The sequence below is a fragment of the Pundamilia nyererei genome, unplaced genomic scaffold (genome assembly GCF_000239375.1).
Source record: "Pundamilia nyererei isolate P.nyererei 1_Seehausen unplaced genomic scaffold, PunNye1.0 scaffold00057, whole genome shotgun sequence".
NCBI classification, from domain to species: domain Eukaryota; kingdom Metazoa; phylum Chordata; class Actinopteri; order Cichliformes; family Cichlidae; genus Pundamilia; species Pundamilia nyererei.
The window spans coordinates 2,443,807-2,460,344 of record NW_005187458.1 but is presented as its reverse complement, the minus strand read 5'-3'; the positions used below and the strand labels follow the sequence as shown (position 1 = coordinate 2,460,344).

Genomic DNA, 16,538 nt, shown 5'->3' with positions numbered 1-16,538 from the left:
TAGCCACTACAGTGACCATCAAAACAATGAAAAAATATTGCCATAAACAGTTTATTTTGCAACACCACGAAACAAACGATAGTGTAAAATGAAACGATAGACGTTTTTATATCGTCATCCGATATATATGGTTATATCGAACAGCCCTACTCCCCTGTGTAACTCTCAAATGCACAGCCTAAATCAGACAAGACACAAGTTATCGAGGAATTTGCATTTCACTAAGGTAGATGAAAGGTCTGCGTTATCTTAACTATGCTGCTACACTTTATCCTGTCAGTGTTGGAATGTAATGCATCTGCACAACAAGTTTATAGCCGATGTCATGACTGTTTTTCTCTCTGTGTACTGTCAGCACTCTGGCCAGCATCAACCCGGCAGCAGTACTTTCTAGACTGAGTGTTTCCGAGCCGACAGCCAGCGCTCTGTGTCCAGGAGGCAGCGTGGATCTGAGCCTGGAGGCCAACGCCATTGCCCTGCACTACTTGAGTGACTCTCAGCTCAGCAGGCTGTCCTTGGGAGGCCACATTCCTCATTCTAGTCTCACTCCTTCCTCCACCAGTGATTCTCTGCCATCACCTAGTAACATGTCTCTGGCCACCAGAAAGTACATGAGAAAGTATGGGTTGATCGAGGAAGAGGATGGCGAAGATGAGTTGGAGCAAAAGGAGGTGGGAGTTCAGGAGACATCAGATCGTGAGCCCCTGACAGAAGCTGTGAATGCGAGGTTCCTCCCACAGAGTCAGCTGATCCAGGATCTGCGCCCCAAAATGCAGCTATTAGCCAACCACACTGAACCACATACCAGTGACAAAAAGAACCATTCCAACAGGCAGCCATCTTTTGTCAGGGCAAACCTCCGTCAGACAGAGGGATCACTGGGAAACATCCTGGACCTGAGCCGCCTGAGACAGCTGCCCAAACTCTTCTGATGCCCGCATCACCAGTAAAGCAACCCCATATTGAACTGTAATATGCACTAAGCTTTTATAGATAGTTGAAGCCTGGTGTGTCCTAGGTACTCTCAGCTGGTCTGATAGACGTCCTGGTTTCCATGGACACTGGCTGTCACTGGAAATTTGCCGTCTTTAGTCCTAGCAATTCTCTGGGATGCAGAAAAATGCTGGAGGCTAAACTATTTAAGATAGCTGCCCAAACTCTTATGACACCGTGTAAACCAGACTAAACAAACCTCTTAAACTTTAAGTGGAATTTGCTTTGCTCAAGGAGCTCAGGACTGTTGCTAATACGATTTTATTTTCTTTTTTTTACTGGAAACCTGGTTTCTTTTTAAAAACCATTAAAGTTTGAATGGTGTGCTCAGTGTGTTAATGACCTAATAGTCTATTGAGTTGGTCAGATTTGTGTGTTTGACGGACTTTTTGTGTCATATTTTCCTCTTCTGTAAAATGTCTCATGAACAATTTGTTTTAGTATTTATGAATCCACAAATAAAGTTTTCCCAGGAAATTCTATTAAAACTGCAGCTGATGGTGTTGCTTACTTCAGACGTCATCTGGAAATGTACTCTGTTAGAAATGAGTATTTCCACACCCACCAGAGCTTCAGAACCAGAACTCTGTCCGTGCCGGAGCCAAGGAAACGTGATCGTTCTAGAAAAGGTTTTTGTTTTGTTAAACTAACGATCACCTAGTAAACATTAGCTATGGCATTACTCCACATAAATAGTAGTCAGCATGTTCGTTACTTGATATGGAGTTTTCTAACTCCTAGCTTCATCTTTTACAAAGTTCCTCATTATTGTAATGCATTTAGTTCAACCTGCTGCCTTCAGTTACAATCTTGTCACTTAGTGGTGCCCCGTGAAGCTTTGCAGTCTCTCTGATCGTCTCCTGGTGACTGTTGGCTGTCATCTCCCGGCTTGCAGCCAACCCCTCTTCTGTCTCACCTCTGCGGTATCCTGTGCAGCAGGTCCATTTGGTTTCTCCAGATGAATCAGGATCTCCTTTTCTTTAAATCCTCTGCTCCCTTGCTTGCGCTGCTGTACATTACCAGCCTGCTGTTGTACACATGTAGTTTGGCAGGAGGCGGTTTTCCCTCTCCCACAACGTTCTCCTTATTGGTGCCTAAGGCTCTCTCTTTGCCAGAGTTTCTGTGGGTTAATCATGTTCAAAATGTGTCCTCCAGTCACCACGGAGTATCCCCGTCTTTTTTTCCATGCAGTGAGGAGCATCGTTCTTTGGTTTGAAATTCCTGAAAGCAAACAAACCATTGACTGAGGCTACACTACTTCGGCCTGAGAGCTCTGTGGCATTGTTGTATTTTGAGCTTCACTTCGTCTTGGGGCACCAGCTCCTTTTAATAAAGTTGTCTATATGGTGTTGGATGTCCTTCCAAAACTTGTTGTATGCCCTCCAGGTTAGTTAGCTTCATTTGTAGGCTTCATTGTTTTTAACTTTAATTCTGAGCATTTTGTGGCTTATGGTACTTTGGAAAACTGTAAATAATGACTGAAAGGCAATAATGAATATAATTATTACTGCTTATTGTAGTAGTGGTGGTAAATTCAAAGGCTTGTGTATAGATTTCTAAGGCAGCCAGGCTGCTGATTTCTTTGCTAAGTTCAAATGAATCCAGGTATGAAAATATAACAGATTAATAACTGATTTTTCCATGAAATGTTTGTATGCATAATTTATGCGGACATTTGTGCCTATGAACTGTTCGTAAATGACACCGACTACAGGAAATGAGAGCCAATGTATTTACAAGTAATCCTTGAAGCTCAGAGGACATCCCTAACATGGCCTTTTCATAGTACACAGCTCTGACCTTGAACACCGACTGTCCAACCACCTGCTGTTGAAATCCGTTTTCACATACAGACAGTCAGAAGTAATCGGGTTTGGGGCCATGGTTTAACTCACCAGGTTGAGCAGTTGGCCCATTTGCTGTCGAAGTGGCCCGGGTTTAAATCTGCCCTGTGTTGCCTTTTGTTGTGTTGTCCTCCTGCTCTCTCTCTCACAGCTGTCCTGTTAAGGTAAAGACTAAAAGAGTCCCAAAGTATTTGGAGAAGAAGGCTGTTTCAAAGAGATTGTGGAGTTGAGTTTAAAGATCGTTTACCAGACAGAGGATGAACTGAGGTGACTCACCATGTCAAACCTGTTTTAATTCAAATGTAACATTTTCCAAGAATTGTTTCTTAAAATGTTTCATAAAATCGAATATTTAAATATGTGATTTGTGATCATCAGAAGACATTTTGTTCCAGTAGTGGTAAAGAATTTGTTTTTCTAAGGATGTTTTGTTGTGGGATGACTGCTCCAGTCGTCATTGTGTGGGCGAATGCGTCTTTCTGTTGATGGCTGCAGATTGTTCTGACTAACAGTGGATCAATGTCTCAAAGGTTGATTTGTTGTTTGTGTGCTCTGCAGGACACTGACCTGAGTTCAGCTCAAACCGCACAAATCTGCCTGTGTGAACACTCACGGCTCTACCTGGTCAAGTAAGACCCAATGCTTAATTTTATTCTTTTTCTGCTATAACAGTGAAATATGCATATGGTAGACTAGAGTAGAATATCGTGTTTGTGATGCCACACAGCAAACATGCTTTAGTGAAGGAAATGTCTCATTTTAAAAATGTTGATGATCGATCGATGATAGGGAAAATGTTTCTGGTTGTTTTGAACTTTACACACTTGTGACTTTATGCTATCCTTGTATTCAGTATTGATGTTTAAAGAGTATATTGTATTTTTGTTGATCCTGGCTGCTGTTTTTAGTTAATGCTCGACATGTTCCTGGTGTTTTGTGTTAGTTTATTGGCTTTGGGATTATTTTAGTTCTCTCTTAGATTGCGTTTTGTCTCTGTGCTAGCAGTGTTTGAAAAGTTTGTCTAAAAGAGCTGACGGTGGATAGAAGATCCGGCTTTGTACAAATGAGCAGTTGAAGATGACAAAGATGGAAGGAACTCTTCTATTTGTCTTGTTGTTATTCTAATAGTGTATGTTCATTCTATAAAAGACATACATAATAATAGATCAATGGAAAAGTTGATATATACATCCATATATGTACATACAGTACATCAAAAAACTATATTCCAATCACAGAGTCCAAAACTACAGTTCAATTAAATTTTGTTTATATAGCACCAAAGGTGAAGACCCTACAAGAATATAGAGGGAAAAAAAGAGAAAATCCCAACAATTAAATGAACCCATATAAACAACCCCTTGGTGACACTGGGAAGGAAAAACTCCCTTTTAACAGGAAGAAATCTCTGCCAGAACCAGGCTCAGAGAGGGGCAGCCATCTGCTGCGACCTATTGGGAGTGAGGGGAGGGAGACAGGACAAAGCCATGCTGTGGAAAAGAGCCAGAGATGAATAATAACTAATGACAAAAAGCAGAGTTGTGTATAAACACATAGTGAGTGAAGAAGAAACACTCCCCCAGCAACCTGACTATGGGAGGATTCAGGGTCACCTGATTGAGCCCTAACTATATGCTTTATCAAAAAAAGGAACATTTTAACTCAATCTTAAAAGTAGAGAGGCTGTCTGTCTCCTGAATCCAAACTGAGAGCTGGTTTTAGAGAAGAGAGGGCTAAAAGCTGAAGGCTCTGCCTCCCATTCTACTTTTATATCCCATAGGAACCACAAGTAACCCTGCAGTCTGAGAGTGAAATGCTCTATTGGGGTTATATGTAATATGAGGTCTTTTAGAAAAGATGGGAATGATAATGATTATTTAAGACCTTGTATGTGATGATAAGGATTTTAAATTTGATTCTGGATTTAACAGGGAGCCAACAAGAGAACCCAGTATGGGAGAAATATGCTCTCTCTTTCTAGTCCCTGTCAGGACTCTTGCTGCAACATCAACATGCATCAACCGAAGACTTTTCACAGAGTTTTTAGGACATCCTGATAATAATGACAAATGTCCAGCCTAGAAGGATTAAATGCACAAACTAATTTTTCAGCATCACTCTGAGGCAGGATATTTCTAATTTTAAAGATGTTGTGCAAACTGAAGAAAGCAGTCCTACATATTTGTTTAATATGTGCATTGAAGGACATTTCCTGGTCAAAAACAACTCCAAGGTTCCTCAGAGTGTTACTGGAGGCCAAGATAATGCCATCCAAAGTAAGTATCTGGTTAGACACTGGTTAGACGTTTAGGGGTTTTGTCTTAATTTAGAAGCAGGAAATTAGAGTTCATCCAGGTTTTTATGTCTTTAGGATTTTCTTGCAATTAAACTAATTGGTGTGTGTTATCTGGGCTCATGGATAGATACAGTTGTTTGTCATCTGCATAGCAGTGAAAAATGCTATGCTATGCTATGCCTTTGATGTTACTGCCTAAGGGAAGCATGTATAATGTAAACAGAATTGGTCCTAGCACTCAACCCTGTGGAACTCCATAATTAACCTTGGTGTGTGAATAAGACTCTCCATTTACATGAACAAATTGGAGTCTATTAGATAGATATGGTACAAACCACTGCAACGCAGCACCTGTAATACCTGCAGCATGCTCTAATCTCTGTGATAAAATATTATGGTCAACAGTATCGAACTCTGCACTGAGGTCTAGCAGGACAAGCACAGAGATGACCCCCACTGTCAGAGGCCATAAGAAGATCATCTGTAACCTTCCCGAACTGAAACTCTTCAAATAAAACATTCCTATGCGTATGATCAGTTAGCTGTTTTACACTCTTTCAAGAGAGTTATCTACTGTTGATTTCATTCTGACTTATGAAAAATGCACTCAATTGTATGTGGTAATAAAAAGGTCTTGTGCTTGAAATTGGCAGACTTCCAATAAAATCTTAGAAAACTGAAGTCAAATGGACTGAGCTGCAATATTATAAGCTCACTTCTTGCTCGTCCTTTTTCCAGGATGAGGTTTGCCGATTGCCTGTTGGTTCTGGTGTTCCTGCCATTCCTCTCTGTTGCCATCGCTATAGACATCTGCTCTGCCAAACCCAAGGACCTCTCTCTGGAGCCATACTGTGTCTATCGCAGCCCTGAGTTCTCTGACGGACCATCGCTGGAGGCAGTCCCTAACTTCACCAATCCCCGAGTATGGGAACTGTCAAAGGCCAATGGACGCTTTGGTCTGTCACTGTACAAACAGCTGGCTCTTGGCAGGAGCCCCGAGTCTAACATCTTCATGTCCCCCATCAGCGTCTCCACCGCATTCGCCATGACCAAACTCGGAGCTTGCAATGAAACGCTGAAGCAGATCATGAAGGTGAAATGCTGCATCATTGTGATCCTTTAGTTGTAGATGAAGACAACCGCACCCCCACCCCAAAGCTTTTGTCAAAATTTTCCCAAGTGCTTTTTTAACAGACAAAGGGATTTTCAATCATAGCATTTTGAATCATAAATCATTTCTGTTTGCACACAATATTAAAATAATTTCAGAAAAAAACAAAATTTACCAGTATTGATAGGTCTTAACATCCAGCTTTATGTGAATTAAAATGATCAGCGTGCTAAAACAGAGCTTTTAAATAAAGCATTTCAAATAAATCATAAATCAAAACATAACTTTAATCTAAGAACACCATCTGCACAGTAGTGGGAGTGTTATGCTGTGGGAATGCTTCTCTCTGTTTTGAACTGGGAATCTCATTTAGATGGGGGCAATTATGAAGAAAGGATATATGAAGATTTTGACAGAAAACGTCAAAGAATCCGTATGAAAACTGGGTCTCAGTCATTGCATTGCCTTCCAACGCAACAACAACCCAAACATAAGTCGCTCCTGGTGAAGAACTGCAGGCTGCTATCCAGCAAAAAAAGATACACGTTTGACTTTTAGCATTGCAATATGATGATGATCATGATAACATCATGATAATGATGTTATTGTATGCAAATAGAAATCATTTATGCTTTCTGAAGGAAACTAGTATGTTGGAAATGCTATCATCTGCTCTGTTAAAAGCACACTTGGGAAATACTTTTTTAAAATTACATTTTCGTAGGGTGACTAATAATTCTGTCTTCACCTGTTTTAGTTTTGAAAGTTAGTCTGTCCATTTTTACACAGGACTGAAGCAATATGTTTCACGCAATATATGTGTTGACGAGTCAAAACAGCAGAAATCTTTGCAGCAGACAGACTCACACATTCAGTGAGCCGCTATATTTGCCTGAATTCAGTCTTTGAATAGAGACTAAAATCTTACCAGTGATAGCAGTTTCTGTTTGGAGTGGTTCAGGTGGGTTGTCTATCAATCGGAACGTCGGTCCTTTATTCTACAGTCCACATGTTGAAGTGTCCTTGGGCAAGATACCCCTCAGTTCCCCTATTCATCGGAGTGTGTCTCTGAATTTTAGATAAAAGTGCTTAAGTATAGATAAAAGCACTACATGAATGTGTGTATGTGATTGAGTGAATGAGACTTGTATTAGAATATCCTTTGAGGGGTCACAATTGAGTAGAAAGGAGCAATATAAGTACCAGTCCATTTACCACTGACACCACATACCCATGGCATTATGGGACAGTCTGCTTCAGATCATGAGCTGTTTCTCTCCTTCTTTATAATGTTTTCTTTCCATCATTCTGGTACCAGTTCATCCTGGTTTCTTCTGTCTGCCTTTATGGGAGAGGACCGTAGAAAGGACCGTCCTCAATCGCTCTCTTAACTCACACGTGAACAAGACCCCAGGATGCTTACTTACATACTAGAGAGTATGAAAAGTATGGCAATAGCGAGTGTGAGTGTAGGAAATGGTCTGGGGGTTTAATCGAACCCAGGGTCCCACACTTAACCAGGGGCGATACCAAAAAGTATTCTTGACTCTTGGGTTTTCGTGGTCTTCTAGGCTTTTTGGTGTTACTGAGCTGGCCAGAGCATGCCTTTTTAAGCATGTGACTGTTTATTTGGCAACCTGTAGAGCTTTTGCTATCTTTCAGACCACATATCGAAAGTTTCAATTTAAAACTATGAAATGGAAGTTTAGCACTTGGTATCAACTCCAGGTTTTACAATCTGCCTAGTTTTGTCATGCAATACCAGGGGAAGAGGTCTTGCTGGGCCATGAAAATGCTTTTCATTAAACTGTCCAATAACTTTTCAGCCTGTAAAAATTCAGGGAGTATGCATAAAAATGGTTGTAATTCACAAACAGTTAATTCACAGTTAATTGACCTACTTGAATTAAAGCTGAAAGTCTGCACTACAATCATATCTTGATTGTTTATTTAAAAGGGTTGTACATGGCCTGGTAGACGAAGCACCTCACGCAAGAGATGCATCCTAGTCAGATACCCAAACTACCTCACCTAGCTCCTTTTAATGTGGGAGAATAGCAGCTGTACTCGGAGTCCCTCCAAACTTTCTGAACTATAAGAGAAAGGCCAGCCAATCTTCAGAGAAAACTAATTTTGGCAGTTTGTATCCATGATCTCATTCTTTCAGTCACTATCCAGAGCTCATTACCATAGATGAGGATGGGGACGTAAATCGCTTTTACACTCACACACCACAACATACCTGTACAGCTTCAGCATCAGTGCAGAAGCAGCCACAAACCATCCCCAATCTCCCCTCTCCACTCACTTTTGAACAAGACCCGAAAGATACTTGCTTAGATACTTGAGGTGGCAATTTGTTCCTGATCTGGAGTGAGAGCTTCACCCTTTTCCAGCTGAGAATCGTGCCCTAAGACATGGGAGGTGTAATATATCTACGTCAATCCTGAAAGCCAGAGACTATATTCTGAGACCGCCAAAGCCTTTCACCATTTGGTAATACTTAGAAATTCTGTCCATAAAAAAATGAACAGAAGTTGTGACAAAGACAAAGCTGGAAAAAGTTCAACACTCATCAGGAACAAGACCATCTTACTGACAGCAATGAGGACTTTCTGTGGCACCTCCCACAGGATCCCATGAGACACAGTCGAAGGTCTCCTCCGACTCCACAAAGCACATGAAAATGGGTTTTTCATGCATTTTCGAATATTCTTAAAAGGATAACAAGCTGCTCCAGCATCTCAAGACTGTGAGAAAAACTTTCAGTTAAGTTAGTAAATTTTATTTATATAGCTAAACCACACCAGGGACCTGCAACTGTGACTTCACCCCCAGTAATCACACTCATCCTCAGCCTCTGCTTATCCTAGGGCTTCTGATGCTCCCAGTGCACACTCACATACATTCATACAATTACTTTTTTCTATACCCAAGCACTTTTAACCCAACATTCACACACTTACACTCTGATGGATGCACTGGGGGCCACTCGAGTTTCAGTGTCATGCCCAAGGATATTTTGCCATGCAGGCTGGAGGAGCCAGGGATCAAATCACTTTCTTGTTAGTAGATAACTAACAAGAAACGGGGCGATCGTGGCTCAAGAGTTGGGTGTTCATCTTGTAATCGGAAGGTTGCTGGTTCGAGTCCCGGCTCGGACAGTCTCGGTCGTTGCGTTCTTGGGCAAGATACTTCACCTACCGCCTACTGGTGATGGCCAGAGGGGCCGATGGCGCGATATGGCAGCCTTGCCTCTGTCAGTCTGCCCCAGGGCAGCTGTGGCTACAACTGTAGCTTGCCTTCACCAGTGTATGAATGTGAGAGTGAATGAATAGTGGTATTGTAAAGCGCTATATAAATGCAATCCATTATTATTATTATTATTATTATTATTATAACTCCCTCTACCCCCAGAGCCACAGCTATCCCAATTTTGTAGCTCAAAATAAACTTTTGATTTTCTGCAGGTATTTGAGTTTGATACCATCAAAGAAAAGACATCGGATCAGGTCCATTTCTTCTTTGCCAAACTCAACTGCCGTCTGTACAGAAAGAAGGATGAAACCACTGAACTAATATCTGCCAACCGACTGTTTGGAGACAAATCATTAACCTTCAACGAGACATACCAGAACATTAGCGAGACAGTGTATGGAGCCAAACTGCTGCCTCTCAACTTCAAGGTAAAAATGAAAAGAACTCAATTTGAGACAACTTTGAACTCTGGAGCCTAGAATTTATGATGCTGCCAAATATGAATAATAATAATAGTCAAAGAATCGACATCCTACAGTAGCCCAGAGTAGAGTGGTTGGTCGTTATGGCCTTTGTCTTTTCTTCAGGTTTATTTTTGAGAGGTCAAACGCTTTGAGGTTTGACTTCAACCACACCGACTTACGACAGCTGTCGAGTTTCCAGAAAGCCAGTCGCACAAATACAAACAGTTTATACTGATGAGATGATTAGATGAACCAGCAAGCCTGGAAGCCTGGATCCCCCAGTGTAGCAAATGTATTCACACTGTAAGCTTATAAAGATAGTGGGTGGACCTTTATATTGTATCAATATATAGTATATATGTGAACTATTTAGTTTGAACATCTGGATACTTTAAAATTCAGGAAAGTCAGGCTTAGAAAAAAACTTTGTACTGATTAGGATTGGGAGTGGTGTGAAACAGAAACTGCCTCGCTCAGTTTAAGGTATACTGCACCTTTGAATAGTTAACATTAAAATCCCATTTTCCTTAAATCTCTAGGGAGGCTGAGATTGCAAATTTAGCATTATTCACAAAAGGGCATTGATCTGTCTTACACCAGTTATACTGATAACCTTGTGTCTGTGGTGTAGGAGAACCCAGAGAACGCCCGGGTCACCATCAATAACTGGATTTCCAACAAGACAGAGAACCGAATACAGGACACGCTGCCAGCTGGGTCCCTGGATCCCACCACAGTCCTGGTGCTTGTGAACACCATCTACTTTAAGGTACTTGAATACCAAATACTGCAGCTGAAACTAAATTATTTTTGTCTGCATGCTCCATACATCATTATTGCAGGGTTTGTACCTGTAAAGTGCCTTGAGGCAGCTGTCATTGTGATTTGGTGCTATACGAATGCTGCAATTTGATCAAAATGTAAAAAGTTCTTCCTTGTTTTTACACTAATATCCTTATAGAAAGTAACCAGAAGGGAATATTTATATGTTAGTCAGGACCATCATCTCAAAACATTGAATTCTAATGGAAATATCGCTGCATTTCCTAAAATCCATATTACATTTTTTTCTCACTCTAAAACACCTTACCCATTTGTATTTTAAGATTAAGATCTGAGATTGAAATAAGGTTTTTAAAGATGTAAAATAACAGGAATTTAATCTCTGGGCAACACATTGGTGCAGTGCTTGGATTAGTGGTTGATGGGCGCGTTATAGCTTCCACTTTCTTGAGTCTGCTTATGTCTCAGTGAGTAAATTTCATGTAGTGAGGATAAGGCACGCTCCAGTTCAGTCTATGAACCAGCTTTTTCTTTTTGGACATGTACTTTATTTGATTTAGTGAAGTTACGAAGCCTTTTAAGTGGTTTTTGAACCCTCCTAATGTTTTCAGTACAGCCACATACATTTTCAGCTACAGGCACAGAACGCTAAATCGTTGGGGGTGATGGTATGGAGGGAAACACACAGCATAATTGCTTTCTCTAAAGTCTCAGTATTCGTATCAAGGGATATGCATTCATTAAACATGGGTCAGGGGACTTGGAGTGAGCCAACAGGGAGCTTGTATAATATAAGAAAGTGAGCACACCTTCTGCCTCTTAGGGTCAGTGGAAGCACAAGTTTGATAAAGACCAGGTGTTCAACACAGACTTCCATGTCAGTGAGAGTCGCACCTGCTCCGTCAACATGATGTACCAGCAGACCAAGTTCAGGTACAAGTATTTCCCTGATGATCATGTGCAGCTGCTGGAGATGCCATATCGTGGAGACGACATCACCATGGTGATCATCCTGCCAAGCAGAGACACCACACTCAGTCAGGTAACCCGTCTGTGTTTTCAGCTCATCTTGTCTACTGTTTATAATTATGTTTCAGTTATAAAGGACTTAGAAAAATACAACCATAACATTTTCTGTCCCTTTCACACAACATGGAAAAGAGCAGTTTAAAAATGATAAGATAATTATAATTGCTATCAGACCTACACTGATGCTGCTTATTATTGTTTTTAACGAAACTTTTGGGCTCTTTTGCCTTCATTGAATAGTACAGTGAAGACACATAGGAAAGCAGGGAGAAAGCAAATGGGGAAAGACACACAATTAGTGGCCTCAGGTCAGAATTGAACTAGGGCCCCTGCTACTCCTACTAGTTATTTCACACTTAAAGTGGCCATAATACTAATTTAAAAGGAATCATTATTACATTAAGCAGAAATGCAGAATGTAAATAACAAATAAAAACTTTTGGTCTTTTGTCCTGCTACTTTTTCTTTATTTTTGAGCTACAGAAAAAATGCCTTTTTAAAGATATGTAGTAATTTAAGAGTCGAATGTTGACTGGTGCATATTTCATTGCTGTTGTACTTCACCTCCGTGCTATGTGTACTTGTTTTTTGAGGTGGAGGAGACTCTGGACCTGGCAAAACTGAACAGTTGGTTGGATCAGATGAAGGAAACAACTGTCTCTGTTGAGGTCCCTCGCTTTAAGGTGGAGCACAGCTTCAGCTTGAAGGAGAAGCTTAAGGAAATGGGATTGACTGACCTGTTCAGCTCTGACAAGGCCAGCCTGCCAGGTACTTAAACCTGAACTTTGGATCTCAGTCCAAAGTCCACATCAACTGAATTAAAAGTGAATTTGAGTATTATTTTTGATTATACCATTACATAATCAAATATAATTGTTATACATGTTATTCAATTATATTTGGTCAATCTGGTCAAACATGATACATTTGGTCCAAACATTTAACAGTCTGAACATGTTTGGAATTTGGGGAAACCTGCAGTCAGCGGAGACTGAAGAAGTCACTTGGATGAGTGACGAAACATTTCTCCCACTGAAAACGCTACGTCCAGATGAACAGAATCAACTTTGGGGGATTTACTTACCTGGATGAATGAGCATGCATCAAGACGAAAGGAAGACTGAAGATTCATGTCATTTAAATCAGGTTTTGATGCAAACATAAATGGAGGAGACCCTGCAGCATGGTGTGTTTTCATGGCTTCTATTAAGTGGTCTGCGTTTTTATTCTGAATATAGAAGGGAAGCAGAAAAAGTCAACTTGACCTGTTGTTGGTTTTGATTATGGCAGTTATAAATGAACAGTTAAGAAAAACCACAAAATTCCTTCTGTGTTTCAGGGATGCTGGAGGATAGCAACTTTGGCCTCTACATCTCAGATGCCTTCCATAAAGCTTTCCTGGAGGTCAGTCAAATACTATCTACATCACTTAGAGCATGTTTTACATTATACAAGTCCTTTTTTCCAAGTGTGGGTCGGGACCATTGACTGTATTCGAATGATCAGCGTAGCTTCCAGGTCTGAGAAGCAAAGCCAATGCAGAAGTATAAAAAGAAATTGTTTTCCTATGAGCTTGCAGGTTTTCTTGGTTATTTCAGTCCTGAGATGGTAAAAAACATGACAAACTGGTGGGTGATGGCTACATACATTTCTACATACTATGATCAGGACTAAGGGGTGCTTCTGTAATGAAAGACCACATTTGAGTGGTAGTGTTTCCATTTTAAATGTTTTTATTTTATTTTATTTTTTTAACGATTTGTCCTGAATTTCCAGACCTTTTTTGGAAAAAATGTTTTTCCCTTAAATGTTATTTTGGGCCTTTTTTTGTATATCATTTCGTTTGGTATTAAAACATAAACATCTAAATCCATATTGGTATCCTGACAGTTGATATAAATTCAGAGAGATGCATTTATACGAGTTCATCTCTCAGACACAGGTTTTGATTTGAGTTAATAAGCAACTGTGTGTGCTGTTGCAGGTGAATGAGGAGGGCAGTGAGGCGGCAGCAGCCACCGCTGTGGTGGCCGTTGGACGCTCCTTCAATCCGTACAGGGAGGTTTTTACAGCCGACCGGCCGTTTCTGCTGCTCATCAGAGAGTCCATCATCAACACACTGCTATTCACCGGCCGTGTGGCTGATCCCTGCAACCAATAAAACCCTACACATGAAGCGATCACTGCTTTGTTAAAAGCCGCAAATCGTAAAAATATAGTAATAAATATTTCAAAATGTAAATATACTGCATAACAATTCGGCACTGTGCTGTATGATGTGGAGCTAATGCAAACTTCATTTTACAACATTATACACTACACACTCAAGAGTGGGGCTTTTGATTTTTAGCCAAAGTTTTAGACGTTTGTTCTGTACTTCAACTTCATTTCATTTAATTCCATCCATCCATCTGCGGTGGCAGCAGCCTAAGCAGAGAAGCACAGTCCTCCCTCTCATCAGTCACTTCCTCCAGCTTGTCCGGGGGAACACCAAGGCGTTCCCAGGCCAGCCCGCTGGTGTATGGTGCCTTGGTGCTTCTCCCTCATTTCCCAACAACACGTCACAGCAGTTAGATTTATCCAAGCTTGGGACCGGCGCCGGGAATCCACTAGCTGATCACCCCTGAGGATGGGTTCATGTCTCCTCTTCCCGGTCTCAAATCAGCGATCAGGGTGACTTAGAAAAGATGCAGCTTTCAAAAGTGTTTCCACAGTAAATGATTTAAGTAAATAAATGCAAAACAAATGAAATAACAGTGTTGCTGAATATCTCTGCCTTGAGATACTCACCGTGGCTTCAGATGAAAAAGAACTGAACATGAAAAGAGACCACATGAAGGACAAGAAGCATCTGCCCTGTCAGCCCGAACTCAGCTTACTGAAAACCATCCAGATTCTCCACAAGGACTGGAAAAAAAAAAACCCATCCACACCTGACAGAGTGCCAAGAAACGAGAGGATTTACATCCAATAACTTAAAATATTAAAGAGCAGAAAATCTTAACGCATTAAAATACTTTAATTCTGAGCGTTTTGCTGCAATAACAACAAACTTTTTTTTATTTTTATACATTTTTTTTAATTTTTAGTAGTAGTAGGAGTAGTTGCAGTATTCAGTTTGAGGCACTTCTAAACATGTTCATGGAAAACAGGTGAGAGAGTAGTGCTCAATTCCAGATGTGTGTGTCACGTTCACACGCGCACGTTTGTGAATGCTGCTGGAGACAGAGGCGAGTCGGTGGCATTTGTCACTTAAAGTGCTTTATTTCCTTTGAAGGAGATGCAACCTGTGAGTGATCTAGTGGTCATAGTGAAAGTAAGCATCTTCACATTTATCTAAACTAACTGACCTTTGGCCTCACATCCCCCCACCCTCCCACACCCTCCACCAACATGATTTAGCAATAGACATGCAACATAAAAGATGTTCACATAAAACCTTTCAGGTTCATCTACTACAGAACTTAAGTACTTCCTCTTCAAGAAAAAAAAAAAAGTACAGTATTAAAAGTTAATTTACTATCTAAAATTTGTTTACTTTGACTTATTTTCTGCATTGATATATTAGGATATACTCTGAGGAATCAACATTAAAGAGTTATTACGTGAATATAGTTAAATGATCAGATTCATGGTTAGGCATGTTGTGGTCAATGTTACTGGATATTCATGTGCTAAACACTGGATTTATCCAGGTAGGAAAAAGAAAATTTAGACTGCACCTATTACAAGAGAATTAAACTTTAGCATTCTGAATAAAGCAAATGAGCTGGAACCTTGACTGACTCAAAGACGTGAGGATCATGAGGAGGTTCTGCTGTTTTTCACAGTTTGAGGATGAAAGCGGATCCGGACATGAGAAATCACTGAGGAGGAAAAGTCTGATTTGGGCCATCTGTGTTTAAAGCAAACGTAGCTGAAGTAACGGTGAACACTGCGATGAGCCTTAACATTTACTCATGTCTGACTCATTACTGCGTCGCTCGTGTTGTTGAGCATAATGACAGAGACTGTTTGTGACTCCAAGGGATTGGGCAAACAGCAGATACAGGCCAGTTTACTTCAAAAACTGACGAGTGAACAACATTTAAGAATGCTAGGCGAGGCCATTTCACCGAGGTTGGTTCAGTTGAGCACCTTCCGTCTTACAGTTCAGTGTTCACTACACTTCACAACCCATTTTGGGTGAATTGAGACACATTTGCTTGCTTTACCAAGTGTTTCTTAATATTTTTGCGTATAACTATACAAGTCTGATGTACAACAGAATGATAATTTGAATATAGACTGAAATCTGTCGCATCTATTTCCACTGGACAGATTCATGAAGATTGGGTTGTTGTTGGTGCCTTATAGGCAAACTGTCAATGCTGCATGTTTGAGCAGAGAAAGACTTGGTTGAGCGATTCTCTTATGATCAAGTTTGAAATGCAGTTGTTTCTGAATGCAGCTCTAAGCCAACTTTTCCTGCTGTAGATTTCTCAAGTAGGACCACACTGAACCAGAAGGGAGCAGCTTGTTACCAGCAATAACTTGAAATGATGTATTGCTCAGTGAAAACATGAAGTCTTCCCTGCTTTCCTTCAACTCAGAGCAAAGAGGAGGAAGCAGAAACAGAACGTGAAACACAAAAAAGAAGGCCGATCTGTTTGTTCCTGGATCTACGGTGGTTGGAAACCCCAAGTTAATGTCTTAATGCTGGAACAGGTCAACATGTGCAACTTGAATCTTTTGTTCTTTGTCAGAAATGTCTCTTTGAA

At 40.6% G+C, this 16,538-nt stretch overlaps 2 protein-coding genes across 4 annotated transcripts in view; both read left to right on the top strand.

Annotated features, from left to right (window-relative positions):
• stil (STIL centriolar assembly protein) overlaps nucleotides 1–1,479 on the top strand; it is a 10,173-nt gene extending 8,694 nt beyond the window's left edge. For all 3 annotated transcript variants that reach the window (XM_005734272.1, XM_005734273.1, XM_013911138.1), the window contains exon 16: nucleotides 356–1,479. In XM_005734272.1, coding sequence (XP_005734329.1) covers nucleotides 356–932 — 577 coding nt within the window. In that variant the 3' untranslated portion in view covers nucleotides 933–1,479. The remainder of the gene's footprint in view (nucleotides 1–355) is intronic.
• A 1,940-nt stretch (nucleotides 1,480–3,419) lies between these two features.
• On the top strand, nucleotides 3,420–14,073 carry serpinc1 (serpin peptidase inhibitor, clade C (antithrombin), member 1). The gene is made up of 8 exons (XM_005734271.1): nucleotides 3,420–3,466; nucleotides 5,872–6,226; nucleotides 9,715–9,930; nucleotides 10,598–10,735; nucleotides 11,573–11,791; nucleotides 12,372–12,546; nucleotides 13,118–13,182; nucleotides 13,763–14,073. Exons 2-8 carry the CDS (start codon nucleotides 5,873–5,875, stop codon nucleotides 13,937–13,939), a joined length of 1,344 nt encoding a protein of 447 aa, XP_005734328.1. The 5' UTR covers nucleotides 3,420–3,466; nucleotide 5,872; the 3' UTR covers nucleotides 13,940–14,073.
• The last annotated feature ends 2,465 nt before the right edge of the window (nucleotides 14,074–16,538 follow it).

Excerpts from the sequence above, each read along its gene's own strand:
- serpinc1 (XM_005734271.1), top strand. The coding sequence starts at position 5,873 with ATGAGGTTTGCCGATTGCCTGTTGGTTCTGGTGTTCCTGCCATTCCTC. Across the intron at positions 9,931-10,597 it reads TGCTGCCTCTCAACTTCAAG|GAGAACCCAGAGAACGCCCG; the intron begins GTAAAAATGAAA and ends TCTGTGGTGTAG. Across the intron at positions 13,183-13,762 it reads TCCATAAAGCTTTCCTGGAG|GTGAATGAGGAGGGCAGTGA; the intron begins GTCAGTCAAATA and ends GTGCTGTTGCAG.